Genomic DNA, 27,378 nt, shown 5'->3' on the forward strand with positions numbered 1-27,378 from the left:
ATCGGATCACTTCACTCCAGCCTGGGCAACAGAGCAAGACTATGTCTCAAAAAAAAAAAAAAAATGCTCCTTGGCTTGGCGCCTGTAGCACAGTGGTTACCACACCGGCCAAACACACCCAGGCTGGCAGGTTTGAACCTGGCCCAGGCCAGCTAAAACAATGACAACTGCAACCAAGAAAAATAGCTGGACATTGTGGTGGGTGCCTGTAGTCCCAGCTGCATGGGAGGCTGAGGCAAGAGAATCACTTAAGCCCAAGAGTTTGAGGTTGCTGTGAGCTGGGACGCCACAGCACTCTATGGAGGGCAACATAGTAAGACACTGTCTCAAAAAAAAAAAAAAATGCCCCTTTTACTTCAACCTTTTAGCCCAAGTAGCCCAAGTGCCTTTCCACAAAAGTTGTGATTGTTAACAATTTCTTATGTATCCTTGCAGAGAAAAGTGCAAAACTTGGATTAACATGTAAATATTCTTTTTTGAATAGTTGGGATCATTATTATATGCATGGTCTTCTGCATCTTTTAAATATTTATTAATATGTTTTGGAGAAATTTTTATGACAGAGAGTGTAGAGCAATCTAATTTTTTGGCGGGGAGAGGTGGCTACCAAATAGTATGATTGAATAAGGGTATGGTATAATTTATTCAACAAACTCTGTTTGAAGGACTTTTAAGCTGTTTCCACTTTTTAGCTAAGACAAACATGTACAGAATTTTTAACAGTAATGGGTGGTGACAGACATGTCTTGAAGCAACCAATAAAGGACTGATACAAGCTGAAGTTCCTCCCTAGGTATGATGAGCCTTATTTCCTAATTTCAACTCAGGCACATGAGCCAACAAGGGATTCATTCTGACCTGTTAATGTATGAAGATGAAGAGTCTTCCAAAGACATGCAGATTAAATTACTCCTAGCTATATATTTGACAGTCTCCCTCTATTGAAAAGAATGAGAAACTTGAATTCAGTCCATCCTGGAAAATCTACACTATATCAAAACGTGGGTTCTCGTGTCTGTGGGGTCATTGATTTCCAGAGGTTTATTAGTTGATCTGATGCTCCAGCTGCTTTGAATTACTCTATGAGCTGACTACTCTTAAAATATGCAGAGACAGATTATATAGTTTGTCCTTTCAAAAGGTCTTTGTTTGGCCCAGTATTAATCCTTCTATCCAATTATCAGCTCTGATAGGAAAGGTTCCATGGTGATGGACTCTATGGCTAAAAGGCAATTTGGTCTTGCCCTTGTACATCAATTCTTTGTGCTACCCTCATTTTTCATCATGAAATGTAAGCATGAGCTGGTTGTAGTTTGCTCAAAGCCCTCTTATTCTCCTACACAGGATGACATTCTCCTATAGACTCAGAGATGGAAACTCTAGCCCCTTCCCACCCCTGCTTTTGCTGGATTCATTTTTCATGCCCTTTCCTGGAAACTGAATGCAGACACCTTTTGAAAATTATTTTTTTCCTCATCATCTTAAAGATACTTATTTGATATTTTTCCTGCCCCACAGGCAGATCTGTGTGTGGCAGTTTCTGGCCACTATTATCTCTCAAAAACCTAATCAAAATGCTGAATTATATTTATAGAGGTCGTGATGGAAAGAAAAACCAGATGTGATATGTGGGCTAAAACAACACACAGATTTAATATGAGGTGATATACCCAAATCACAACCAGAATTTGGTACCTTAGCAAATGTTCTACTTAATATTCTGTTGGCAGGTACATCCACAACAAAATGCCTCATAAATATTCAGCTACCCTATACCTCTGTTCTCCAGCTCCCAGTGATTACAATAATACATTTTTTTCTAGAGTGAAAGAGCAAATGGCAATTAAGCCCATGGACCTCAGTGAATTAGTGTAGATTGTACAGCATAGCTCATGCAGATTACTTGTGCAAGTGATCACTTGTTCACATACAGGAACAGAATGAACGTGGTAAAAGATGTTTGTGAGGCCTCCGTAGGTGGAGGCCTGACCTCATGTTTTCTATGGTCCCTCCAGTGTGAATGGACGTTCACTTAGAATGGGTTTGATTTTTTAAACTGAAAATTTTTCTAAGAGATAATTGTAGGTTTACATGCAGTTGGAGATTTGTGTATACTTTGCCCAGTTTCCTCTAATGATAACATCTTGCAAAGCTATAGTACAACAACCAGAATATTGTCATTGATTCAACCTACCAGTCTTATTCAGATTTCTCTAGTTTTACTTGTACTTATTTACATGTGTGTATTAAGTTCTATACAATCCAACCACCTCTGGAAGCTTCTGTATCCACCATCATGATGATGTTGAAAAATTCTAATACCATAAGAATCCCTCATGTTGCCTTTTGCCCCTACCCCACTTTATCTCTTATCTTTTACAATCACTGATCTGTCATCCATTTTAAAACTTTTGCTGTTTCAAAAAGATAGTATAAATGGAATCCCACAGAATGCAAACTCTTAGCATTAGGTTTTTATTTTACTCAGCATAATTCTTTCGAGAGTCTGTGTGTCAACCAATAGTTTGTTCCTTTTTATTGCTGAGTAGTATTCCATGGTAGGGATGTATCACAGTTTGTTTAACAATTCACCTCTTCAAAGGAAGAGCAGAGAGAGGGAAGGAGGGAGGGGAGTGGGGTCCTGGTGTGTGCCACACCTTTTGGGGGCAAGACACGATTGTGAGACGGACTTTAACTAACAAAATGCAATACTGTAACCTGGTTTCTTGTACCCTCAACGAATCCTCAACAATAAAAAAAAAATGCTAGAACTAAGGACAATTAAGAAAAACCCAATGATTGCAAGAGGGACTTTACCTAACAATTGCAATCAGTGTAACCTGGCTTATTGTACCCTCGATGAATCCCCAACAATAAAAAAAAAAAAAAAACTTATAAAAAAAAAAAGAAAAACCCAAAACAATTCACCTCTTCAAGGACAACTGGACTGACTCCAATTTAGCTGTTACAAAAAAGTTTGCTATGAATGTTTGTATACTGGTTTTTGTGTGAACATAAATTTTCATTTCTCTGGGGAAAAATGCTCAGTAGTGCAATTGCTGGGATGTATGGTTGCTTCATATGTAGTTTTATAAGAAAGCTGCCAGACTGTTTTCCAAAGTAGCTGTACCATTTTATATTCCCAACAGCAGTGTATAAGCAGTCCAGAATGGTCTCTACATCTTGGCCAGCATTTGGTGTTGTCACTATTTTTAATTTTTGTCATCCCTATAAATGTGTAGTAATATCATATTGGGGTTTTCATTGGCATTTCTCTGATGCCTGATGATGTTGAGCATCTTTTCGTATGCTCATTTGCCAGAGGCATATTTTATCTAGTGAAATGTCTGTTCATGTCCTTTGCCCTTTGAAAAAAGTTGGATGGCTTATTTTACTGCTGAGTTTTGACAGTTTTTTTTATTATTATTTATTCTGGTCTTTTGTTGGATGTGTCTTTTGGAAATACCGATATTTTGTCCTACTCTGTAGATTGGCTTTTTAAAGTCCTTATCTTTTTTTCTTTTTTATGAGACAGAGTCTCACTTTGTAACCCTTGGTAAAGTGCTGTGCCATCATAGCTCACAGCAACCCCAAACTCTTAGGCTCAAGTGATCCTCTTCCCTCAGCCTCCCAAGTAGCTGGGACTACAGGCACCCACCACAACACCCGGTTATTTTTAGAGACGGGGTCTCCCTCTTGCTCAGATTGGTCTTGAACTCCTGAGCTCAGGCAATCCACTCACCTCGGCCTCCCAGAATGCTAAGATTATAGGCATGAACCACCACACCCGGCCTTAAAATCCTTTTCACATGAGCTTTCACAGTGCAAAAGCTTTTCATTTTGGTAAAGCCAAATTTGTCAACTAATCTTTTTTCTTTCTTTCTTTTTTTTTTTTTTTGTAGAGACATAGTCTCACTATGTCACCCTCCGTAGAGTGCTGTAGCATCACAGCTCACAGCAACTTCAAACTCTTGGGCTTAAGATATTCTCTTGCCTCAGCCTCCCAAGTAGCTACCAGCACCCACTACAACACCAGGCTACTTTTGTGTTGCAGTTGTCATTGTTGTTTAGCAGGCCCAGGCCAGGTTCAAACCCACCAGCCTCCGTGTATGTGGCTGGCGCCCTAACCACTGAGCAAGGGTGCTGAGCCTAACCAACTCATCTTTTTATGGATCATGCTTTTGGTGTTCAAATCTAAGAACTCTTTACTAGCCCTAGGTCCCAACTATTTTCTCCTATGATTTTTTCATGTTTGTGGTCCATTTGGGGTTAATTTTTGCATAAGATGTGTGAGGTTTAGGTTGAGCTTGCCTTTTTTTTTTTTTATCCCTATGGATATCCAATTGCTCCAGTGTTATTTGTTGATTTTGTTCTTTTGTTAAAAATAAGTTGAACATGTTTGTTTGTGTATATTTCTGAGTTTTCTGTTTCATTCAGCTATGTGTCTATCCCTCTGCCAATGCCACATCGTACCTATAAAGCAAGCCTTAATGTTGGGTAGAGTAAGTAATATTGCCTTTCACCAATTAGTCTTCTTTTTAGAAATTAGTTTAGGCTGGCATGGTGGCTCACATCTGTAATCCTAGCATTCTGGGAGGCCAAGATGAATGGATTACTTGAGCTCAGGAGTTTGAGACCAGCCTGAACAAGAGTGAGACCCCAATTCTACAAGAAAAAAAAAAAAAAGGAAAAGTAGCCAGGTGTTGTGGTGGGCACCTGTCGTCCCAGCTACTTGGGAGGCTGAGGCAACAGAATCCTTTGAGTCCAGGAATTTGAGGTGCTATGAGCTATGACAACTGAGCTATAACAACAAGGTTCTCTACCCAGGGCAACATAGTGAGATTCTGTCCCAGAAAAAAAATTAGTTTAGCTATTCTAGGGCTTTTGCAATTCCATAACTATTGTAGACTAAACCTGTCCATGTTTGCATAAAACTTGGATGGAATTTTTTTTAGGAATGTGATTATACCTGTATATCGATTTGGGGAAAACTGCCATCTTTACTATGTTGAGTCTTCCAACCCATGAATACGATAAGCCTCTCCATTTTGTAGATATTCTTTGATTTCTTTCATTAACATTTTGTGATTTCCAGCATAAACAGTTTTTTCTTTTTTTTCAGTTTTTGGCTGGGGCTGGGTTTGAACCCACCACCTCCGGTATACGGGGCCAGCGCACTACTCCTTTGAGTAGGCGCTGCTCCACCGGCTATTCTTTTTTTTTTAAATTTATTTATTTTTATTGTTAAATCATAGCTGTGTACATTGGTGCAATCAAGGAGTACAATGTGCGGGTTTCATATACAATCTGAAATATTCTCATCAAACTGTTCAACATAGCCTTCATGGCATTTTCTTAGTTACTGTATGTAGACATTTGTATTCTGCATTTAGTAAGTTTCACCTGTACCCATTCTAAGATGCACCGTAGGTGTATATTCTTTTTTTCTTTTGTTATTGTTGTCATTGTGGTTTAGATGGCCCTGGCCTGCTTCGAACCCACTAGCGCTGGTGCATGTGGCCGGTGCCCTAACCTCTGAGCTACAGGCGACAAGCCGGTTTCTTTTATTTATTTATTTATTTAGCAGTAGGTTTCTTGATGATGCCATTTATCAAGTTGCTATAAATCCCCTCTATTCTTAAACTGCTGAGAGATTTCATCATACATAGGTATGGGTTTTCATCAAATGCCTTTTTGGCATCAATTGGTGTGAGTGTATGATTTTTATTGTTTAGCTTGTTGATATGATGGGTTATGTTGATATATTTTTGAATGTTTAACCAACCTTAAATACCTGGAATAAATCCCTTTTGGTTATGGTATATAATTCTTTTTATACATTGCTGCTTTCAGTTTGCCAATAATTTGCTGAAGATTTTTGCATTTAAGTTCAGGAAAGATATTGGTCCATAGTAATTTTTTTTGTGGTACAGTTTGTGTCCAATTTCAGTGTCAGGATAACATTGGCCTCATAAAATGTGTGGAAAGCATTCATCCTTCTTTTTTTCTCAAAGAAATTGTATAAAATTGATGTTAATTCTTCCATGGTAGTTAATTCTAGTTAAATCATCTGTGTCTGGAGATTTCTTTTTTTCTTTTCTTTTTTTTTTTTTAAGAGCTATTGAATTACTACCCCATTTCCCCGAAAATAAGACATCCTCTGAAAATAAGACCTACTTACAGGAAAGATAAGACGTCCCCTGAAAATAAGACCTAGCGTATCTTTGGGAGCACACCTTAAAATAATGCACTGTCTTATTTTCAGGGAAATGGGGTAGTTAAATTTATTTAATGATTATAAGGCTATTCAGATTATTTTATCTTCTGGAGCTTTGGTAACTTATGGGGTTTTTTTTTGGAAGGAAAAAACCCTTCTTTTTAAATTTTATTTCAGAATATTATGGCAGTATACACGGTTTGGTTATGTAGTTTGTTTTTGTATATTTTAAGTCAAAGTTACAAGCATGCCCTTCACTCAGAAGTGTTTGCTGTACCTGTCAGGTGTGAATTTATCCATTCCCTCCTATCTTTCCCTCCACCTACTTGAATTCTACTGAGTTTTGCTTCTCCTAAGTGAAGGAAAAACAAACGCCACACATATTCAATACCAAATTGGAACTCGTCCATCAACACTTCTGTGCATGTATGGAAGTTCATCATTTTTGAGGAGTTGTCTATTTATTCTAACTTGTCCAATTTGTAAGCATAAAGTTATTCATACTATTCCCTTATTATCTTTTTAATTACTGTGGAATGTGTAGTGATAGTCCTTGTTTCATTCCTGATGTTGGCGAATTTGTACCTTTACACTTTTTGTCTTAATCAGTCTTCCTAGAGGTTTATCAATTTTATTGACTTTTTCAAAAAAGAATCATCTTTGTTTTTCTCTATTGTTTTCCTAGTTTTAATTTCATTGAGTTCTTTTGTGGTCTTATTTCTTGTCCCTTGTCTGCTTTGGATTTATCTTGCTCTTTTTTTTTCTAAGGTTCTTGAGGTGGGAGCTGAGATTATTGTTTTGAGACTTTTCCTTTTTTCTAATGGATTAGTTTAGTACTATAAATTGTCCTCTCTACACTGCTTTTGTTATGTCTCACAAATTTTGATATGTTGTATTTTACTTTAATTTATTTATTTTTTTAATTAAGTCATAGCTGTGTACATTTATGCAATTGTGGGATACAATGTACTGGTTTTATATACAGTTCAAAACATTTTCATCAAACAGGTTAACATAGCCTTCACGGCATTTTCTTAGTTATTGTGTTAAGACACCTGTATTCTACATTTAGTAAATTTCACATGTACCCTTGTAAGATGTACCATAGGTGTGGTCCCACCAATTACCCTCCCTCCACTCATCCTCCCCTCTCCCCTCCCCCCATCCCCTTTCCCCATATTCTTGGGCTATAATTGGGTTATAGTTTTCGAAAACTATAACTTGGTTTCATAGTAGGGATGAGTACATTAGATACTTTTTCTTCCATTCTGGAGATACTTTGCTAAGAAGAATATGTTCCAGCTCCATCCATGTAAACAGGAAAGATATAAAGTCTCCATCTTTCTTTAAGGCTGCATAATATTCCATAGTGTACATATACCACAGTTTATTAATCCATTCATGGGTCGATGGGCATTTGGGCTTCTTCCATGACTTAGCAATTATGAATTGGGCTGCAATGAACATTCTGGTACAAATATCTTTGTTATAATGTGATTTTTGGTTCTTCTGTATATATACCTAGTAGAGGTATTGTAGGATCGAATGGCAGGTCTATTTTTAGATCCCTAAGTGTTCTCCAAACATCTTTCCTTTAGTTTCATTTAATTCACTGTTTTTAAAAAAATTTTCCCCGAGAAGTTAATTTTTTTTTTAGTGGCAAATGTTATTTATTTATTAAGTCATATATAAATAGATCATGAATACATTTATGCCTTTGTGGGATTCAATGTGTTGATTATTTGTACAAATTAGAGTGCTTACATTCTACTAATTAACATAGCCTTTACCTCATTTACTTAATCACAGTGTTAAGACATTTGTGTTCAATGCTTGATAGATTTGACCTGTACGTTTGCAATATGCTTCATGGGTGGAGGAGGTAATTTTGATTAATCAATTATGTAGAAGTGTGTTGTTTAGCAATTTTCCGTGGTCTTGCTGTAATTGATTTCCAGTTTGATTCTGTAATTGGCAGAGAAAATAGTAGTATAAATTCAATTATTTTACATTGTTAAAGTCTGTTGTATGGACCAGTGTATAGTCTGTGTTAGTGAATGCTCCATGGTGGCTTCAAAAAATATGTACTCTGCCATTTTGGAGTAGAGTTCTCTATTAATGTCAACTAAATCCTCTTATGTTGTTCAGAACTTCTACATACCTGCTGATTTTCTGTCTAGTAAATTTATCAATTATTGTGAAGGGAGTGATGAAATTCTCAGCTATAGTTATGAATTTACCTATTTTTCCATTCAGATCTATCAGTTTTGCTTTATATATTTTAAGGCTCTATTGTTTGGTGTTATGCATTTAGGATAACTGTATCTTCCTGGCGGATCAATCCTTTTATCATTATGTAATGTCCTTCCTTGGTTCAAGTAATTTTCATGGTTTTCTACTCCATTTTTCTAAGTATTAATATAGCCATTTTCTGTTTTTCTTAAACTTACTGTTTACATTGTATAATTTTTCCATTCTTTTACTTTTAATCTATGTATATCATTATTTTTGAAGTGCATTTCTTGTAAACAGTAACCCATGGGTTACTTGAACATATTTTAATATTCCATCTTGATTTATTTATAGCATTTTGAGTTATCTCTTTGTATAGTTTTCATAGTGATTACTCTTGGTAGTACAATTTTAACAAATTTGACTTATCACATAGTCTACTGGTATCAAAATTTTACCACTTTGAGTGAAGTATGGAAACTTCACTTCCATTTTGGTGGCTTGGCTTTGTTACTTTTTTGTTGTTGTTGCAGTTTGGCCGGGGCTGGGTTCGAACCTACCACCCTCAGTATATGGGGCCCGGCGCTCTACTCACTGAACCACAGGTGCTGCCCCAGCTTTGTTACTTTTTAATTTCATTTTCTTGATTGTCAGATGGTGTTACAATTTTTGTCTCAGTCATTAAATATGATTTATAAATCTCTATTGTATGTACCTATGTTTCTACTCTTTTCATTGTTCCCTCTTTCTTCCTTATGCTCCAAGATTCCTTTCTTTTTTTTTTTTTTTCTGTAAATCATTTTCTTTCTGTTTGAAGTACTTCCTTTAGTTAGGAAGGTTAGGTCTTACTCCTTCAAGGGTAAATCCACTAGTGGCAAATCCTTTTAGTTTTCCTGAATCTGAGAATGTTCTTATTTCTACTTCATTCCTATAGGATCACTTTGGTGGGTATAAAATTCACAGTTAACAATTCTTTTCTATCAGAATTTGAAAAATGTTATGATGCTTTCTTCTGTCCCCTTTTGTTCCAGATGAGAAATTTGCTGTCATTTGAATTGTTGTTCCCCTATAAGTTAATGTTTTGTTTCTCTTTGGCTAGTATTAAGACTGTGTCATTTAGCTTTTGAAAGTGTAATGTGTATTGCCATGGATTTCTTTAGGATTATACTGCTAGTTTTTCAAATTTGTAGGTTTTTGTTTTTTGTCAAATTTGGGAAGTTTTAGCTTTTATTTCTTTTAAAACATTTTCAGCACCACTGTCTTTCTCCTCTTCTAAGACTATGGTGATAGAAATGTTGGATATTTTGTTATTGTTCCACAGGTCCTTGAGGCTCTGCTCATTTTTCTTTTCAGTCTATTTTATCTCTATTGTTTAGATTGGGTGAATTCTTTAGTTCTTTCTTCAAGTTTAGTGATTCTATCTTTGGTCATCTCCACTCTCCTATTGAGCCCATATACCAGGTCTTTAAAATTTGTTATTATATTTTTCAGTTCTATAACTTCCATTTGGTTCTTTTTCATATTTTTTATTTCTTTTCTAAGATTTTTATCTATTTAAAGAGAATTTATAGTTGCCTTGAAAAATTTTTTTTTTTTTTTGTAGAGACAGAGTCTCACTGTACCGCCCTCGGGTAGAGTGCCGTGGCGTCACACGGCTCACAGCAACCTCTAACTCTTGGGCTTACGCGATTCTCTTGCCTCAGCCTCCCGAGCAGCTGGGACTACAGGCGCCCGCCACAACGCCCGGCTATTTTTTGGTTGCAGTTTGGCCGGGGCTGGGTTTGAACCCGCCACCCTCGGCATATGGGGCTGGCGCCCTACTCACTGAGCCAGAGGCGCCGCCCGCCTTGAAAATCTTTATGATGATTTTTTTGAAATCCTTGTCACTTGATCTTGGCCAAAAGGCCAAGAAGCAATTGAAATCCTTGTCAGATAATCCCAGCATCTCATTCATCTTGGTATTAGCAAAAACTGATTGTCTTTTCTTATTCGAGTTGTGATTTTCTTGGTTCTTGATATGATTGGCAATTAAAAAAATTATAGATTGGACATTTTGTCTATTATGTTAAGAGATTAGGAGTCTTATTTAAATCTTTCCTTTTAGAGAGCAGTCATCCTGTTAAGGTTTAACACACAGGTCTTGGCCCACTTTTGTGAGCTGTGCTTCCAAGTACAACTTAATTTTTAGAGTCTTTGTGATGTTATTTTGTCTTGCTTGGCTTATCTCCTGTTCCTGAGGCTTCCATGTATCCCTGCTGGTGCTGCCTGGGTTGTGTCAGACAGTCTCTCCAGGCCAGGCATCCAAACAGCTCTCAGTCTGGGAGGAATGTGGGGACATCCCTCTACCAATGCACCTTGGCTTGGCTTCCCCTGTGTCTCTGGGAAGGAAAGGAAAGGAAAATCTTGCCCCAGGCTTCCTGGATAGGGCCACCTGCGGCTAGATGTTCCTTTTTTATTCCCCCTGCCTACCTCCATGCCTCTGGGTAGGGAAGAAGCAGCTCAGGACTACGGCAACTAAGAGGCTTCTTGGACCAGGCCACTTGCTGTTTTTGGCTCCCATTTTCCCCTTATGCCTGCTTCCCTTAGTGTCTGAGTGATGTGGAGACTCTTAGGCTAGTGGTAACAAATAATCTTCTCCAGTCAGGTTCTGTTCAGCCAGTGTCCTTTGGTAGGGAGAGGAGCCTCAGGCCTGGCAGGGAAAAGAGTGCTCCCCTTGGCTGCTGCTTATGGTTTGGCAGAGCTCTCAATCAGTTCCCACTAATGGTAAAATTAGGGATGCCTGATGTCAAGGGACTCCCATTTGATACAGAAGGGAAATGAACATACTTGGACTGTCTTCTGTTGCTAGGTTGGGGATTGTAAAACACAGGACCTGACTTGTCTTTTTATGTTGGGTTGGGGGAGGCAAGCTGCCCACCACTATGTTGTTCCTGTACCCCTGGAGTACCAAACCAGTTTGCTTTCTTCTTAGCACCATCCATAGTTCTCCTTTGGTTGTCTCTTCTACCATTTCCAGAATTTATAGCTGTACCTTGGGGGGAGGGGTAGAGAAAAGCGGGTCTGTGCAAAGTTGTTCAGTTGGGGAGTCTACATTTGCTTTTAATGTCAGTTCTTAAGGACTAAAAGCTCTTATGTATATGTGCATGTAGACAAATAGGGCATAGCAAAATGACAGAGATAATATGGCTGGCATTGTAACTACCCCATTCACTTATGACATTTTCTTTTCTGAGAAGGTCAGGCATTAAATCAGTGAAGATAAGTGTACCATTTAGGGACCAAAAAAATAAAAAATAAAAATCCCCACCACATATAGAGAAAAGAGAAAGATTGATGAAGCTGAAGTAGTACAGCTTCACTACTACTTAGAAATGATGAAAGTCTGAATTACTGAATTTAAGAAAAACAAAAGTACATACAGATTAAGACAATAAGGACAGCAATAAACAAATTATCAAAGGATTTTATATTCACTATCAGCCTATATTATACAATAATGGCCTAAAATATTGGTTTGATAACCCATTGTAATTCATTGCTAGACTTAGGATTTTTAAGAATGTTTAATTCCAGTAGATCTTGGTTCTAAAACCTATCGTTGTTTGGCTCGGTGCCTGTAGCTCAGCAGCTAGGGCGCCAGCCACATACACTGTAGTTGGTGGGTTCAAATCCAGCCTAAGCCTGCCAAACAACGACAACTACAACCAAAAAATAGGGTGTTGTGGTGGGCGTTTGTAGTCCTAGCTACTTGGGAGGCTGAGACAGGAGACTCGCTTGAGCCCAAGAGTTTGCAGTTGCTGTGAGCTGTGATGCCATAGCACTCTGCCAAGGGCAACGTAGTTGGACTCTGTCACAAACAAACAAACAAAAAACAAAACCTATCATTGTTTGATTAGAATGCCTTTATTTGGGATATGAATGATTTTTCAAGGTAGATATTGTATCAGGGAATGGCCATAATTGGGATCACCATTAGGTTTTGATTCCTGAGGTAGCAAGAACATCTAAATGTTCTAGTTTATAGCATTGTGATGCTGTACGTACAATTTATGTTTCATTGTTTTGGGTGATTGCTGTCTTTTGCACTATCCAGCAATTGCAGAATGTGGTTTTGAGTATCTAAGTTTGTTTCTCCTTGGTTCCTTCAAGTAGAGTCTGTTTATTTCTTTCTCCTAGGATTGGAGTGGTTCCATGTAAATAAAGAACATGGATGTACAGGTGCTAGGTAATTGAGGCCCTGCTACATTCTGTGTTATTTCTTCTCTAAATGTTTTATCTGTGAAAATCTTATATTCTTGACATTGTACCTTGCTGGGCCTCATCTCTAAATGAAAGGATTAAATACAGTCTTCAAGACCTGGTTCTAAAATTTTGGGATTTTAATGAATTAAGAAGTGAGTCTTTATTAATAAAGACTTTAGAGAAAAAATTTTGATACTGCAGTTCCTCTGGAAGAAATCTTACATAGGAGTGATTTAATGGGAGATTTGCTAAAATATACAAACTCAGGCTTATGTTCCTTTTTGAGATGCTTACTGAAAGTGTTAATAACAATTGTGACATCTGTGGCTCAGCCCTCTCTGATAAAAATATCATGCCTAACTCCCATCCTCTGTCTTCTAAAAGAGTTCCCCATCACTCAATATGGATTACTCTATTAGTGACTTTTTGAATGCTGTATCAAAGAAGATTAGGTTTTTGTGCTGTTTGGTGTTTTATTGTTTTCCTAAAAAGTGAATGTAATTCAATCATCAATTATTGGTAAAGGAAGAGGAATTGTGAACCCTTGTCTCAATAATTGAGACAAGGCATTCAGGCCCTGAAATTCCCCACTTCTCAAATGTGCTATAGGTGACACTTTCCCAGACCATTGCTAAGCCAATTGGCTGATGTAAACTCATCTGCAAAAATGGAAATCAAGATCCTGACAATTCTCCTTTGACTCATAGTTGTGGAAAAATTTGAAAGCAGAAAGCTTTAAATACATATTTGTGCTGCTGAAATAAACCAGTGTTTTGATAAGGTCTTATATAATGTGAATCTGTGATAATTAAAACCAGGTCATAAAATTAAGTGGAAAAAGGTACTTTTTATGACTTTGACTTTTCCCTTTATAAGTGTGTCTACTTTTATCAATTCATCTATACAGTCTATTATAGACTTCTGTGTCACTCATTCTACTTGATAATGACCACAAAATCCTAAAAAAACATCCTATACATACCTCAGAAATTCTGTATATGCAAATAAATTAATTTTAATGCTCAAGGAAGTGACAGAAATTAGTAGATTATCTACCACCACAATCAATCCTACAACCATTGTAGGTAATATGCTTCTCAGGTGGATAAATTCAAAATGCTAATTTTGCTGAGGTAAATATGCATGATTTCATTTTGGGTGATTTGCATTAGAGAAAGATTATGACTCAGCCTTGAATTTTACTATGCACCATTTTCACTTGAATGTTCCACCATCACCTCCCATTCCACTTATCCAGGTCTGGACTGGGTGTTTTTCTTCTACTGAGGCTGCCTTCCCAAGTTTCCTATTTCTATGAATATCACCACTATTCTGAATTACTCCAAAGCAAAATTTGAGTTCTCTGAGATTTTTATATCTTCTCTGTTTATTTTTTTATTTTTTTGAGACAGAGTCTCACTGTGTCACCCTCAGTAGAGTGCTATGGTGTCACAGCTCACAGCAACCTCAAACTCTTGGGCTTAAGTGATTCTCTTGCCACAGCCTCCTAAGTAGGGACTACAGGCACCTGCTACAATGTCCAGCTATTTTTTGGTTGTAGTTGTCATTGTTGTTTGGCAGGCCCAGGCTGGGCCTATATAGAGCGAACCCACCACCATCGTTGTAATGTGGCTGGCACCAAAACCACTGTGCTACAGGCGCTGAGCCTCTTCTCTGTTTATTAAGCCTCTTTGTTATCAAATGCTGTCAATTCTTCCTTTCCCATAGCTGTGAGATTAGGGATCCTCCAACACTGCTCTCATGCCATTCCAAGCCATTGTTATTTCTGTTATTCTGTTAGCCCACAAATAGGTACTGACCATCTACTACGTGCCAGGCACTGAAGATAAAATGGTGAACAATGAAAGACAAGGTCCCTGCCCATAATGGTCTAGTGAGGAAGACAGACATTAATATGCATATATAAACAAATGTAAAACTACAGCTGTGACACATTCCACAAAGAAAAGATGTGAAATGTCATAAGAACCTAGAATAGATTGAGATGAGCTAGTCATGGAGGTCAGGAAAGGTGGGATTCCCTGAAGAGGTGATGCATGAGATAAGATCTGAAGGATGAGTAGAAGTTAATCAGATGAAGAAGAGTGAGAAGAGCATTCTAAGTAGAGGTTACAGCACCTGCAATGGTCTTTCAGTAGTAAAGAGAATTCCATGTATTAGAGGACTGAAAAGAGGCTGTGAGCTGAAGCCCAGGAAACAAAAAGGGGATTTAGCATAAATTGAGACTGGAGAGGTAGTTAGGGACCAAACCATAAAGCTTTATAAGCTCTATTAAAATTTTTTCTGCCAGGAGTGGTGGCTCATACCTATAATGCCAGCATTTTGAGGGGCCAAGGAGGGAGGATTGCTTGAGGACAGGAGTTGATATCAGCCTAGGCAACCTAGTGAGGCTCCATCTCTATAAAAAATAATAAAAAAATAATTAGCTGGGTATGGTGGTGTGTACCTGTAGTCCCAGCTACTTGGGGCTGAGGCAGGAGGATCAATTGAGCTCAGGAATTCAAGGTTACAGTGACTTATGTCAGGCCACTACACTCCAGCCTGGGCAGCAAAGTGAGACTTACTCTCTAAAAACTAAAAATGGAAATAAATTTAAAAATTCATCTTTTTTATCTTATGAACAATGGAAAGTTACTATATAGAGCGAAGTGTGTGAATATGTGTGCGTGTGTGTGTGTGTGTGAGAGAGAGACATGATCATACTTGCATTTTAAAAAGATCATTCTGGTTACATCATGGAACAGCCTGTAGGGAGCCCAAGAGTACTGGCAGAGAGTTCAGTTGGGAGGCCACTGCGGTAGTCTGAGTAAAAGGTGATTGTAGTTCAGTGATTCTCAACCTATGGGTTGCGACCCCTTTGTAACAATGAAAATACATCGTGGCATTAGGAAGGTTGAGAACCACTGTGGTAGTTGGTCAGTACAGTAAATGTTGAAAGTGGAGAGAAATTGATGGAGTCAAGAGATATTTAGGAGCTAAGATCCATAGGGTGAGATTATAGGTTGGCTGTGGCAGGTGAAAGAGAGAATGAAGTAGAAAGATGAAGAGGGTTTTGACTTGCATAATTGAATGTATGGTGGTCCCATCCACTGAGGGAATACCAGAAGAACACCCATTTTGGAGAGAAGATAATGAGTTCAAGTTGGGTTATGTTGAGTTTGAGGTGTTTAACAAGGTGTCCAAGATATGATGCCACGTAAGCAATTGGTTATATAAATGTGAGGCTCAAAATAGATATCTGGTCTAGAGATGGACTTTGAGATTCATATGTATGTAGGTATAAATTGATATCTTAGGTCTGGGAAAGCCATGGAGTGAGAAGAGAAGCAGTACTGGGACAAAGCCTTGGCCAGGTAAAATAAGATGAGTCTGCAAGGGAGAGGCCAGCAAAGTAAGAGAAAACCCAAGAGTGTGTTGTGTAATGGAAGCCAATGAAAAGAGAATTTTCAACTCATTACTACTACTACTAAAGAAATTTTAATCTGGAGGTTCCAGATAACCAGTTTGATGTAAGCATTCCAAATTGTATATAAAATCAGCATATTGTACCTCATAAATGCATTAATGTACGCAGTTAACGATTTAATAGAAAATAATTTCTATCTATAGTGTTTAAATGAGTGATAGAAATTTGACCAAGGCAAAGTCAAACCAAGTTAACTATTTTTGGAGCACTTAATGTGTGCCAGCAGCTATGCTAAGTGTTTTATGCACATAACTCATTAAGTCTCAACAATTTTATCAGGTAGGTGTTAGTATAATACTCACATTGTAGAGGAGGAAACTGAAGTGCAGAGAGGATAAGTAACTAGTGCAAGGATACATAATGAATGTGAAAGTGATGAAGACAGTATTTAAAACTACCTCCATTTGAATTTGAAGCTGATTATCTTATTTGGAAGATATAAAGTACACAATTCAAATTCTTTTCCTTTTCCCCCAAGTTTTAAAATAGATATAGGATGATTAAAGTTAGTCTATTTCTTCTTAAGTGAGGTTTGATAGCTGCATCGTTCAAGGAATTGGCCCATTTCCTTAACCCTCTTTGAGGAGAGTTTATATCTATTATGGAGATACTACGGAACGAGATACTACTAGTTACTTAATGAGGATGTTATGGGAGCCATATAGAGATTCTAGAAAGTAGAAAATTATCTTAAGAAAAATCAAGTAATCAAGTGATTTGATTATATCTGTGATACTCAAATAAACTTGTAAAGAATTATCTCTGATTCTAAAGCTGAATCCAAAGTAATACATGCTTTCTGATTTTTCAGTAGTTTCTGAAAATGTGACAATTCAAGAAACAAATACAACTCTTTCACCACAAATAGATATGACAACTCCAACCCGGATTACTGGACTAGAGCCACAAAACACTGCCAATTCCTCTACAATGTTGCCTAAAAGCATGCCTATATTTGCTACTGATTATACCACCCTGTCATGTTCCCATACATCTCCACCTCTGGAAACAGCAACTGCACCAGAAATTTTTAAGACATTTGTAGCGGAGACAGCTACATTTGCAGCAGATGTTCTATCTACTTCAGCATCTGTCACTCTGCCTATCCAGAGTACATCTACAGACATTACCACCAATTCAATGAAGTTAACTAACTCTCCATCTTTAGAAAGCACAAGGACAACAAAAATGGCTGAAGGCAAGGCTACTGATTCCTTTCATCCAGCTACAGATACAAAATTCCTATCCACATTTGGACTTACCAAGAATCCAATTGCACCTAAAACTTCAGCAATTGAATCTCAGTCAGCTATTAAGATGACAACATCTTTATTCTCAACTATTGTGTCAACATCCATGTCTACAACATCTTGGCCCACACACAAATCCACAGATATCGGGACTCTCCCTATCTCCACAGCTGGCCAGGAGTTTCTTACGTCCACAGCTGCTGAAACTGTACCTTGGTCCACAGTAGAAGAGACTTCAGCTACAACTGCTCACATTGGGACCGCATCAGCATACCCGCCTGAGCCTGGTCCCATCTCCACAGCTGCTCCAGAAGATTCTGTATTTCCTAGAAATCAGACCACATCAACATTGGCAACAACTGATGTGGAAACAGCATATACAGTCCATTCAGTGACTCTCCCAAATAGGCCTATGGAGACCACTTCTGCCTTAAGAACAGCTGAAACAGAAATGACATCTACAAAATTTCAGGATGTCTTTTCACCCAGAGTGGAAGATAGCCTGTCTACCTCCATGCCAAAAGATACTTCCTCTATGTCCCTTTCTTTCATAACATCCTTTCCATTTACTGAAACTCAGAGTGTACAGACAGTTATTGATGGTGAACCTACACACACAGCCTTGACTTCCAGAATCACATATACACCTATAAAGGCTGAAACTACACTTTCCCCCACAATCACAGGACCAGTACATACGCAGAATACACCCACAGCTGGTGAACCCATGCATACTTTGATTTCTACTAGATCAGCTTCCAAATCCAAGGTTTCTGAGTCAGTTCCCACATCTGAAGCTGGCTATCTATTCTCCACCAATGAGACCACTTGGACTTCCAGGCCTGACCAGGGCCTTTTGACATCTATGAATACAACCACCACACTTACATTTGTGCCCAATGAAACTATTACATCAGCATTTCATGGGAGTAATACACAATGGTCATCCACAACTACTAATATTATCACTTCACCAGAAGCAGCCATAGCAAGTGAAGCTACCACTACCATCAATGTTACTACAGCCAGTTATACAGCACCTTTATCCAACTTGACACCTCCATGGTTTGCTAATTTCTCCACAGTTTCTGGAATCACATCTGTAACCAATTTGCCTGAGTTTAAACTTACTACCTTACTTCTGAAAACTATCCCTATGTCCACAGTGGCTGTAAATGAACTTCATACAATGCCAAGGGAGACAGCTATTTCACCGGTAGACACAATATCTACTCTTGTCGACATGAAACCAAATTTTTCTACTGAAGAAAGTGCTTATGGAACTACACAAATACAAACAAATACAAATAGCACAATGGCCTTTGGAGATCCAACAGTTTCTGTACCAAAGTCTACAGCAATGCAAAGATTTAATGCTACTGCTTCCACTACAAGGCCATTAGAGACAAGTTTCTCCGCTATTCCTACAGACATGACAACTATGTCCTTGTCTGACAGTATCTTGCTTTCACAGCCTACAGCTGCTCATTCCTCAGCAACCCTTATGCCTGTTACACGTATGTTCTCAGTGCCAGTTAATGTCTCCACTGTGGTGTCTGAGGAGACTGAGGGAACCATGTTTGAGCCTTCTACACTAGCCAGGGTTTTCTCTACATCTGTGCTCACAGATATGTCAAATCTGTCATCAACTACAGTGACCACAGCATTGCTGCCACCATTGGATCAGACTGTCTCTATGACCAGTGATACCATGCCTACCCACAGAGACTCTATTCGTACCACTTTAGAGACCACAGTGATCTCTTTCAGAATGACACCCACAGCAGTTCCCTCTCTGACAGAAACTCCACTTGCCTCACTGAAGACCCCTAATCCTGTGACAGCTAAGGCTGAGACCATGCCTCCCTCCACCTCAGTTGACAGAGTAACTCCATCCACACATAGTCTTGCCTGCTCGAAATCTCCCCCTATCAACATTCCTATTGCTTCTTCCACTCATGTGATCTCAACTCCGTCTACACCAGGAGCAACTCAACCCATGTCTCAAGTGGAGAAGACATCTTCCTATGCTCTCAGATTTCCATATACTTTCAGTGCTAGTGGAGATGTTGTTAGCGTGGCTACTGGAACCACAGAGACCCTTGTTGTTGATGAGACCGTGCTCTCACATACCTCTGCACATGAGTTTACTACCTCAATAGATGGTCACATTTCTCAATCTGTTACAGGTCTTGTAAACACACCAATATCCAGCCAATTGGTGACTGGCACCTCAATTTCATCTTCTGACAAAGACCAGATGACCACCTCCCTGGCAAAAACCCCTAGTACTATGAAGGTGACAGAAACGTTCCCCCCAGAGAATTCTTTTATTTCATATTCCCAGAGTACTTCACCCTTAGAAATGACAGACACAGGATTTTCTGAGACCACAAAAATTTCCAACCACCAAACACATTCACCATCAGAAATTCCACTTAGGACTACACCTGATGAGAATTCAGCTTCATCTTCCACTTCCAGAAATACACAGACCACACCTACCTTGACCTCACATAACACAGAAGATTTTCACTTTTCAGAAATGTATACCAATATTGGGAAAACAGCACTTCCTTCACAAGCTCTGTCAATCACCACTTTTTTGCCTCCTGAAAAAGAAAGCATGAATGACCTTTCACTATATACTCCCAGGACTGTGGAAATGAGAGTAAGCTCCACCTCAGTGACTCACCCTGTCTCATACCGCTGGGATACTTCATTTGCAGATACCACAACTTCCAAGACAACCAGAACATCAAATCCTGTGAACATCAACACAACACTTTCACATTTGCCTTCACTTAGGACACAGCCTGAGGTGACTTCTGTTGCTTCTTCAATTTCAGAAAGCACACAGACTTTCCCTGAGTTTGCATCTCTCTCCACAGTTGGACTATATAATGCCAGTTTTCCAGTGATTTCTACTGACAGAATCACTACACCCCTTTTTGTTTCAAATGTACCTACAACACTTCTTAGAGAAACTTCTATGGCAACATCCATGCCTATTCACCACATGTCCTCATTGCCAGTCAACATCACTGCCTTTACCTCCAAAAATGTTCCCGAGATTCCCACATTACTAATAACTAAGTCTTCTAAAACAACACACCCAGATAGTTTGAAAAGTCCCTCTCTAGCCGCTTCTGGCTCTATGTCTGAGATGCCCTCAATGTCAGTTAATGATTCTGCTTTCTCATCTGCACCAGTTTCTTCTGACATTTCCACAATAGCTGGGTCATTCTCTACTTTATTGTCTTCAATTACCCCTAGGACTAGTATGATCACACAAATAGCTACATTGGACATCACACCTATGACATATACTGAGCCTACTTCAAAAAGCACAATGGTGTCCTCTGCTCTCACTACTTCAGAAATGATAGAGGTATCTTTGAGGATCACACCTCCATCCTCTTCCTCTCCACCAGAGCCAACTTTTTCCTCTGTAAAACCCATTCCCACCACTATTATGGCTGGGGCAGTGACTCCATTCGTGAGCGCCACTCCCCCATATCCACATATTTCTAAGAACACTGAAGCTATTTCCTCCATTCCAAAGACCGCATTTTCACCATTCCTATCAACAACTCAACACTCATCACAAGGAGCTGAGACTACAGTTCTGGGAATATTAGAGGGGCTTACTAGCAGCTCTCCACCTGCTATAAGCAGTAGTAGAATGGCGGCCATAACAAATACTTCTTTCAGAACCACTGTCCCTGAAAATATGCGTTCAGCTACTTCTTCAGATAACATTCATACCTCCTTGGATATTCAGGTTTCCCCATCTTTGACTAGCTTTAAGAGCACTCCTGGGCCCATAAAAACTGTAAAAGCTACCACCACTTATATTTCTTTTGATACAGGAAACATGACTTCTGTATCAGAAAATACTTCCTTAACAAGTGGACTAACAAAAAGTGCTAAGTCTGTGAATACTCCTGTTTCATACCCTACATGGATTCCATCCAGTGGAACTCCACTCTCCTTGAAATCATTTCCTTACTCACTTCATGGTACTGAAACCAAGCTCTCCACTCTAAAGCCCTCTGCTTCTCCTAAATCCCAAATGGGATTTTCAGTTCTGGCAACAAAAATCACATCTAGTAACACCCAATCTCTGTTTACAACTTCCTGGAAGACACTGACAGCTAAAGGTTCTCAGTTTCCAATACCCACTACTACTCATAGACCTACACCCATTGAGATGGAAACAGAGACTCTACACCTTGTTCCTGGACCTTTATCAACATCCTCAGCCTCTCAGACTGGTTTAGTATCTAGAGATGTTATGGCAATGTCATCAGTTCCCACCACAGGAATTCTTCCTACCTATGGGCTTTCTGGGAATCCTTCATTAGCAACATCTTCAAGAGATATCCCTACCACTTTGACTGACATTAAGCCCACATTTGAGAAAACAACTACATCTGTAACTCCTGGGACCACACTGCCATCAACTCCTTCTGGTACCATTTCACGATCTATACTCTCAAAGGCTACTACTTCACCCACACTGACTTGGATCTTATCTAGTCTCCCTCTGGCAACTGTATCTAATGCTCCTCATGTTATAACTTCTTCTCCAGTAGAGGTGTCAAAATCCACATTTCTGACTTCTGACACAATGCCAGCACATCCATTCACTAACTTTACAACACTACCTTTTCCTACTGTAAGCACCATATTCACCCAAACCACTCCTACACCTCCAATGGGTAGTATCACTACTAGCTTCCAAACTTCTCTCCCTATGTCTATAGAAATAACAGATGACAGTATATACCTTTCCACATCCCCTGAGGCATCCTCCAGAACCTCTGTGACTACCAACTCCAGGATTGTGTCTCAACCTCCAACTTTTCGTGGAATGAGTATGTCACCTTCTATAACCAAGCACACTCACTCTATTGGTTCCATGCCTCTGCCTAGGCCTACAGTATCATCTGAATGGAACAGAATTCCAACTGCATCAACACACCCTACTTTAATTTTTTCTGAGCCCACACCGGACTCCCTAAATGTGATCGCTACCACATCCACAGCTTCTAGAGTCTCATTTCCACTCAAATTCACCAGAATGACACCTCCTTCTACAACAAATGTGTCTTCACTAGTATCTTCCTATTTTGAGACAAGCTGGCTGGACACCACACCTTCCTTTGTATCTACAGAAGCATCAACTTCACTTATTGCTGCTGAGTCCACAGGTACTGCTTCATAATGCATGCAGCGTATCCCTAACAGATGCATGCACAATGAGCTGTGTGTTAACAAGGTGGCCAGTTCTCTGAAGGCAGAAAAGAATGAAGAAGGGTGCAGGTGTTTCTTACCTCCTTAAGACAGTGGATGCTTTGTCCAAACACAGAATTCTCTAGTCATCTTTCTTGTCTTTGCTTTATTGAAATACACTGCAAAGGTATCTTTTCATTCTGTAAGACAATTTCTAAGCCTCCTTTTTACTCATTTTGTTCTCAATGTTCTGACTCTGATTCTGCCAGGGTGAGTAGGGACTAGAAACCTCACCTATTCCCAGTGAGAAGATCATATGGTCTCAGGTTTGACCATGTTAACCACACACCAGAAAACACCAGAATATGTCCTATTCTGTCCCTTAAATTCCTCTTATTCGGGTCTCAGCCTTCTCCAATCCCTACCTCCTGGTGACTAGGAAAACTTACCCACGGCCAGGAAATAGCTGGCTTTCATATTGTTCAAATTTTGAATGTTCCTATAATTTCTACCATTCTAACATAGAAATGTGATAGGATATACAAGAGCAAGAGAAAAATAAGGAGAGAAGAGCCTGAAGCAGAAAGGAAGGAACAGGATGAAAATATAGTTTTTCTCAGGACAAGTGATCTTGTGAGATAATGTCCAGCTTGACCATTGGATAGACTGAAAATCTGCTGACCAATAAAAGTGGAGAAATTGGAGGATTTTCAGAATATCTGTCAACTGTGTAGAAATCAGGGAAATATCTAAACAATTAAAGCAAAAATAAAACGGTAACATCCTGTTTTGTGTTTTGATGTGGAGGAGAAAGGACTAGTTCTTGACCTTGGTGTTGAATTAAGCAAAGATTAGGAATGAGACATCATCGTTTGGAGAGTACTTTTGACCAAATTTAGACAAGTCAAATCTTTTGAAGTAAATGAATGAAATTAACCTCCTTCTTTTTAATTACAGTTTCCTTCTACAATACTGAAATGAGCTTCTCTGTCTTTGATGAAGAGTCAAGGATCCTTACTACCAGGGTTATAAATGAATTTACAAAAAATTGGGTAAAACAATATTTTGAATATCTGTGGTACATTTAAACATATATTTATATATATATGAGACAAAGACTGAGTAGATTAAAACTAGGCTTTACTTTTTTCTACCAATAATCCATTTCACAGGTAATTAGTTTTTTTTTTTCCTGCAAATCTTCTATTCTGTAATCAACACCACAAGGATGTATGAAATCTCTCTTTCATAGTGCCAATGCTGAAATATTTTATGGGCTGTTATTATTTTCATTTGGACATTTCCCTCCACTGACACAAATTCTGAGACTTTGCCAAGTTTTCCTATTTGGTAAAAGTAGGAAAGCAGTGAAAGCAAAGTCCATGCCGTTTCATTTAAGTATTTTTATTTCCTGCATTTTATAATTTTTTATATCTCCAGCACAATGAATGTTTTCTTCAATATATGTCATGTTCTTTTCAAAAAATAATTGGAATTATACCGAGTATGCTATTCTTCAGCTTGCTTTTTTGCCTCTACTTCACCATGTAGGGTAGCGCAGAATTTTGCTGCACTGTTTGTTGTAGTATTTTTTAAATCCAGACAGCCATCTATGGATACTTGTGTTTTTTCTATTCTTTTCTCTATTTAGAAACAGTGCTGAAAGCAATGCCCTTGTGATAGTATTTAGGGCACTTGAGTGTTTCTAGAGGATAAATACCTAGAATTGGAATTGATAGACCAAAGGAAGTAAACACTTTACATTTTCATAGCTATCTCTAAATGGCCTCCCAGATAGGTAATATTAACTTGCATTGAATGATCAGCAGTGAATGATCATACTTGTCTGCCATTCAGCACATATTTGCAAGTATATATGATATGATTATAAGTGCTTGGAAAACGAGTGGGTATGCCAGGCGAGGTGGTTCACTCCTGTAATACTTCGTAATCTTAGCACTCTGGAGGCTGAGGCAGAAAGAATGCCTGAGCTCAGGAATTTGAGACCACCCTGAGCAAGAGTGAGTACCCCATCTCTACTAAAAATGGAAAAAATGAGGCAGGCGCCGTGGTGGGCGCCTGTAGTCCCAGCTACTTGGGAGGCTAAGACAACAGGATTGCGTGAGCCCAATAGGTTGCTGTGAGCTGATGCCGTGGCACTCTCTCCAGGGCAACAGAGTGAGACTATGTCTCAAAAAAAAAAAAAAAAATGGGTGGATGTATTGCTCAGGATGCAATAACAAAATACCACCAACAGGGTCCTTAAGCAACAGACATGGATTTTCTCACGGTTCTGGAGGCTAGAAGTCCAAGTTCAAGGTGTCACTGGGTTGGTTTCTAGTGAAGCTGCTCTCCTTGGCTTGAAGATGTCACTTTCTTACTGCGTCCTCATGTGGTCTTTCCTCTGTGTGCATGCATCTCTGGTCTCTCTTCCTATTCTTATAAGGACATCCATCCCATGGGAGTAGGGCCCCATCCTTATGACTTCATTTAACCTTAATGACCTTCATCACTCCTATCTCCAAATATAACATGGCAGTTAGGGCTTCGGCATTTGAATGGGGTGGGGGACACAATTCAGCCCATAACAGTGAGTAAAATGTAAATCAAAAAACTGAGTGGAGCAGATGGAAGTGTTCATCCTGGTGCAATAATTAATGTGGCTTAATGGTCACATCATCCCAGGTAACTTTGTTGGGTTAAAATAGAGAAAAATACTAAAACTGATATATGTATGTATTTTTTTTCTTTTGTACAGTTGAATTCTGCATTTCAGGACAGTGAGTTTTTGGTTGCTAATCTGGCCATCCAAATTAAAAGCAGGTATGTGAATGACATCTACTGTAAGTTGAAGGGCCATTTGAGGGCATTCTGAATCTGTTCCTACCCTTAGGGGCTTTCCTTTGTTTATGTTTGGGATTTAGGGGATGCCACACTTTTCAGTGCATCTTCCTTTCTGAGTTTAAGTTCTCTTTGGAATGAAGAAGAACTTTGTATTATTACTGTAGGGTAGAAAGCCAATGGGAGAACAACACAGAAAAAATAGAGGATGCAGTGGAATTAGACTGAGTTACCTTTAATGCCCTTTTAATGTCTAAAATTCTACAACCTAGGGAAAAGGTCATGCCTTAAAGGGGTGAAAGACTAGGCATGGCCAATGCAAGAGGATTTATAAAGCCTTTTATATTTGGATGATGCACTTTCGAGAATTAGAAATTCCAAAGGAAAAAAAAAAAAAAGAAATTCCAAAGGGAATGGATAAATAAACTGTGGTATATGTATACCATGGAATACTATTCAGCCATAAAGAAAAGTGGAGACTTTACATCTTTTGTATTTACCTGGATGAAGTTGAAGAACATTTTTCTTAGTAAAGTATCACAAGAAAAGAAAAGCAAGTAGCCAATGTATGTGATACTAATATGAAACCAATAGATAACAATTGTAACTGCACAGAAGAGAAAAACACAATTAAATTCAGGTGGTGCCTGTGGCTAAGTCAGTAGGGTGCTGGCCCCATATACTGAGGGTGGCGGGTTTGAACCGGGCCCGGCCAAACTGTAACAATAAAATAGCCGGCTGTTGTGGCAGGTGCCTGTAATCCCAGCTACTTGGGAGGCTGAGGCAAGAGAACCGCCTACATCAGTCTACCAAGGGCAACAAAGTGAGACTCTGTCTCAGAAAACAAACAAACAAACAAACAGAAAAAAACCTTAGGCAGTGCCTGTGGCTCAGTGGGTAGGGTGCCGGCCACATATACTGAGGGTGGTGGGTTCAAACCCAGCCCCGGCCAAACTGCAACAAAAAATAGCTGGGTGTTGTGGCGGTCACCTGTAGTCTCAGCTACTCTGGAGGCTGAGGCAAGAGAATCACCTAAGCCCAAGAGCTGGAGGTTGCTGTGAGCTGTGACGCTACAGCACTCTATTGAGGGCAACGGAGTGAAACTCTGTCTCTAAAAAAACAAACCAAAAAACCACACAATTAAATTCAAGTGGGAGGAGAGAGAGGAGGGGGGAGGGAGGAGGGGGGACAGAGGAGGAGGGAGGTGTTTTGGTAAGCTCTTACCTAACGGCTGCAATGTAGGGATATATGGCACGCCTCCTGGGTGAACGGTTCAAGTATAGCTTGGAGTTTACCTAACAATGTAACCTAATTGTATATAACCTTATATAAATCTGAAATAAAAATATATAAATAAACAAATCACTAAATATGACAGACAAATCCAAGCTTAAAACAAATAGATTCTCCTCTAGATAAAACATTTTTAAATTTAGACAAAATATAAAGAACCAGTTAGAGGAATTAGAAAACATTTAAAAACAGACAGAAGCTGGAGGAATGTGTGCGTACTTGTGTTATATTGCAATATAATAACATATTATATATCAATATATAATAAATAAATAAATATGTATATGTATTTATGTATGTATATATATGCAAAAAAAATTCCAAAGGGAACTTGAAATGTTTAAAGTGATATGGTTGACTAGTCTAAGACTTGCTTGGAGCACAGATTTCCAGAGGTGAGTGCAGTGAAATGGGAGGTACCGAGTGATATCACAAAGACCATGGGAAAGGCAGTTCGTCATCTAAGAAATACTTCTATTCTTGCCTTGCACATATACTAGTCCTCTGTTAAAGGGACACACAGAAGAAGCCCTTTGAAAAATAGGGATAACTCTGTTAGGCCATGATAGACTGATTTT

At 38.9% G+C, this 27,378-nt stretch overlaps 1 protein-coding gene across 1 annotated transcript in view; it reads left to right on the top strand.

Moving 5' to 3' along the window:
- The window catches only part of ADGRG4 (adhesion G protein-coupled receptor G4), a 139,871-nt gene that overhangs the window by 27,102 nt on the left and 85,391 nt on the right, over window positions 1-27,378 (top strand). The window contains exons 3-5 of the mRNA XM_053579107.1: window positions 16,990-22,644; window positions 23,624-23,718; window positions 25,425-25,489. Coding sequence (XP_053435082.1) covers window positions 16,990-22,644; window positions 23,624-23,718; window positions 25,425-25,489 — 5,815 coding nt within the window. The remainder of the gene's footprint in view (window positions 1-16,989; window positions 22,645-23,623; window positions 23,719-25,424; window positions 25,490-27,378) is intronic.

This window comes from Nycticebus coucang, chromosome X (genome assembly GCF_027406575.1).
Source record: "Nycticebus coucang isolate mNycCou1 chromosome X, mNycCou1.pri, whole genome shotgun sequence".
NCBI lineage: Eukaryota > Metazoa > Chordata > Mammalia > Primates > Lorisidae > Nycticebus > Nycticebus coucang.